A 2769-nucleotide genomic window follows, 5' to 3' on the forward strand; every position below is an offset into this window, starting at 1 on the left:
TAATTCTAAAACCTATAAAATATGCAGCAAACTGAAATATTTGTATGTCCTATGTATTACATAGAAGATAGAAGTGTAAAATAATTACTGAATCATAACGGCCGAATGTCTAAGGGCTTTCAAGTCTTATTGATAAGCGCTATAAATAGCATGTATCCAATCGAACCGTATTCAATCGTGTGCAAAGTAACGACAAAAGTAACTGTAAATTTCGTTACCGTTACCAAAAAAATGTAACTCGTTACCGTTACAGTTACCAAAAAAAGAAAGTAACGCAGTTACCAGTAAAGTTACCAAAAAAGTAACTTGTAACTGTAACTTCGTTACAAGTAACGAGTTACTTCCATTCCCTGATAATTAGTTATTCATATTCTTATATAAACAATATTTAAATTACAATTACAGTAATTTCTTGTACCTGATAAATGGAGAAATCATAGCAGTGCCTCTGCTAACTGGATATTCCACTGGTGGATATAAATTTGCAACCTGCGGTTGTAAGCCACAATTGTAGAGCCTTCCAATTCCTTGAAAAATTACATCTTTGTTTTGTTCAGTGCGTTGAGTTAGTACAATGTTTGTCACTTCTGGATGCAAAGATTCTTTTAATATGTGCTGCAGAACATTGCATGGTGCAAGTTCAATAGTAATACCATTATTCGGAATTAGATGTAATGTTTGTTCAAAGAGAACGATATTTAATATACTACGCGTATGATAATCTGCCGATGATAATTCTCCTGAAGTGAGCCATTCGTTACGAGGTACGGATGTGCTGATCCATTTTGAACTTCGTTTCTTAGGCCGCGGAATTATTCTATTTAAATTAAACGAAAGCTCAGTTTCCATTGATGCAAGATAAGAACTGTGATACGGTACGTTGCAATAGATCTCTTTCACATAAATATTTTGGACCTAAAAATATAAATTTGTCATATGCAGCGCGCAAATTATGGTTTAAAAGACTTGATATTTTGAAAATATTATTTAAGAGAGTTATGTAATTTTACCTGTAATTTTTTAATAAATTCTTGTACTGATTCTATGGGTCCACTCACGATGCTGCTGTTTCCGCTATTGCGGCATATTATTTCAATATCGGGTGGGCATATATTTTTAAGACACTCGTAATTGATACTGACAACCGCCATTGAGATACGAATTATATTTTCTTTAGCACATGCCAAATTGATAAAATATGCTGATAAAATAGTTTGTTCAAGAGTGAGACATCCATCTGCATACGCGCAACCGAGTTCACCGCCGGAATGACTAATTATGTAATCCGGAATAATGCCTAAGAATGTTAGGAGATCTACCAAACCGATCTACAAATATATTCCAAAAGTTTTAATTATTTATTATATTTTAGAAATTTATTTCTTATAAAATAGTAAAATGTAATGAAATAAATCTAGTAGCATAATAATTCAAATGTAATAGAACAACTATATAAAAAATATTTATTGTAGATATATTTTTCATCAATAGATATAGTATAATTGAGTTTTGAAAGTTATATATGTATAACTTTGAAATATGTATAATGATACCTGAATAGCGATGATTCCAAGAAACGCGTTTAACGCGTTTTCGCACATTTTTTCTTTTGTATTTGTCAAAATATCCATAATACTTATATTATACGATTTTAAAATAAAATCGCATTTTCTTATCGTATTTTCAAAAACGTGGAATTTTAATAAATTTCGACCTGATAAAATTTTAGTTATAAAAGATTACATTATTTTATTATTTAAATCCTCTTAACACTAAGTTACAGAGAATATTAAATATATTATTATACCCATTCCTGGCCATTGTGAACCTAAAGCTGAAAATATAAACCAAACGGATTTTTTCATATCCTCACAATTTTGAATTTCTTTTATTGAATCTTGTTGCAAAGTATTCAGTATAGCGTACCCTCTCCATGGATGACCGTCTACATTGTCTGCATGGATATCATGTAATAAACGGATGTATTCTACATCAATTGGATGGTTAGCAATCTATAATAATTTTGTTTTAAATAAAAATAATGATATAATAGCTTTAATATTTTAAATGAGCTTTTAAATAGCTACTGACATTGTTTAAAAACAACTTCACTGATTCTTCGGTGCGTCCAGATAATATTACAAGCCTAGGTAAGTCATCATTCGGCGCGCCATTATTAATTTTCTCTTTACGATTCCACTTTAATAAGGTGTGAGAGTTGGCTCCTCCAAAACCAAAAGAATTGATTGCTACATAACCCTTTTTTATTGGCATTTGCTCTTGGACAATACAAATACTTCCATTCATCAAGGCATACATATCACGTTGTGGTGATATATAATTGATATTTGGTGGAACAAATCCGGTTTCGAACGCTATTATTATCTTTAAAAATTAAATTAATCGATAAACTTCTAAAAACGTTCAACGCCTAATTATCATAAATTTTGGCAGAAACACTTTATCATAAATGATATGAATTCATGCCCCTAAATGGATTTTTGTTGATAAAGAAATTTTTAATGCCAAATATTATATGTTTGCATAAATTCATTTATAAATATAAAAAGAATGTAGATAAGAATAGGCCGTGGATGCAGGGTCAAATGTGATCCAGGACTAATATTGTTTTAAAATATTTGATAAGTAAGTTTTTATTATAGTATATAGTAAATTATTTTAAATATATATAGAAGATGAAATTAGAAACAAATATCTATTCATTCTCTCTCTCTCTCTCTCTCTCTCTCTCTCTCTCTCTCTCTCTCT

At 30.1% G+C, this 2769-nt stretch overlaps 1 protein-coding gene across 1 annotated transcript in view; it reads right to left on the bottom strand.

Annotated features, from left to right (window-relative positions):
• LOC108778156 (Fatty acid synthase 2) overlaps positions 1 to 2769 on the bottom strand; it is a 13875-nt gene that overhangs the window by 5497 nt on the left and 5609 nt on the right. The window contains exons 5-9 of the mRNA XM_018545258.1: positions 2092 to 2385; positions 1808 to 2012; positions 1554 to 1714; positions 1011 to 1328; positions 419 to 915 (exon numbers count right to left, since the gene is read on the bottom strand). Coding sequence (XP_018400760.1) covers positions 419 to 915; positions 1011 to 1328; positions 1554 to 1714; positions 1808 to 2012; positions 2092 to 2385 — 1475 coding nt within the window. The remainder of the gene's footprint in view (positions 1 to 418; positions 916 to 1010; positions 1329 to 1553; positions 1715 to 1807; positions 2013 to 2091; positions 2386 to 2769) is intronic.

This window comes from Cyphomyrmex costatus, unplaced genomic scaffold (assembly GCF_001594065.2).
Source record: "Cyphomyrmex costatus isolate MS0001 unplaced genomic scaffold, Ccosl1.0 scaffold490, whole genome shotgun sequence".
NCBI lineage: Eukaryota > Metazoa > Arthropoda > Insecta > Hymenoptera > Formicidae > Cyphomyrmex > Cyphomyrmex costatus.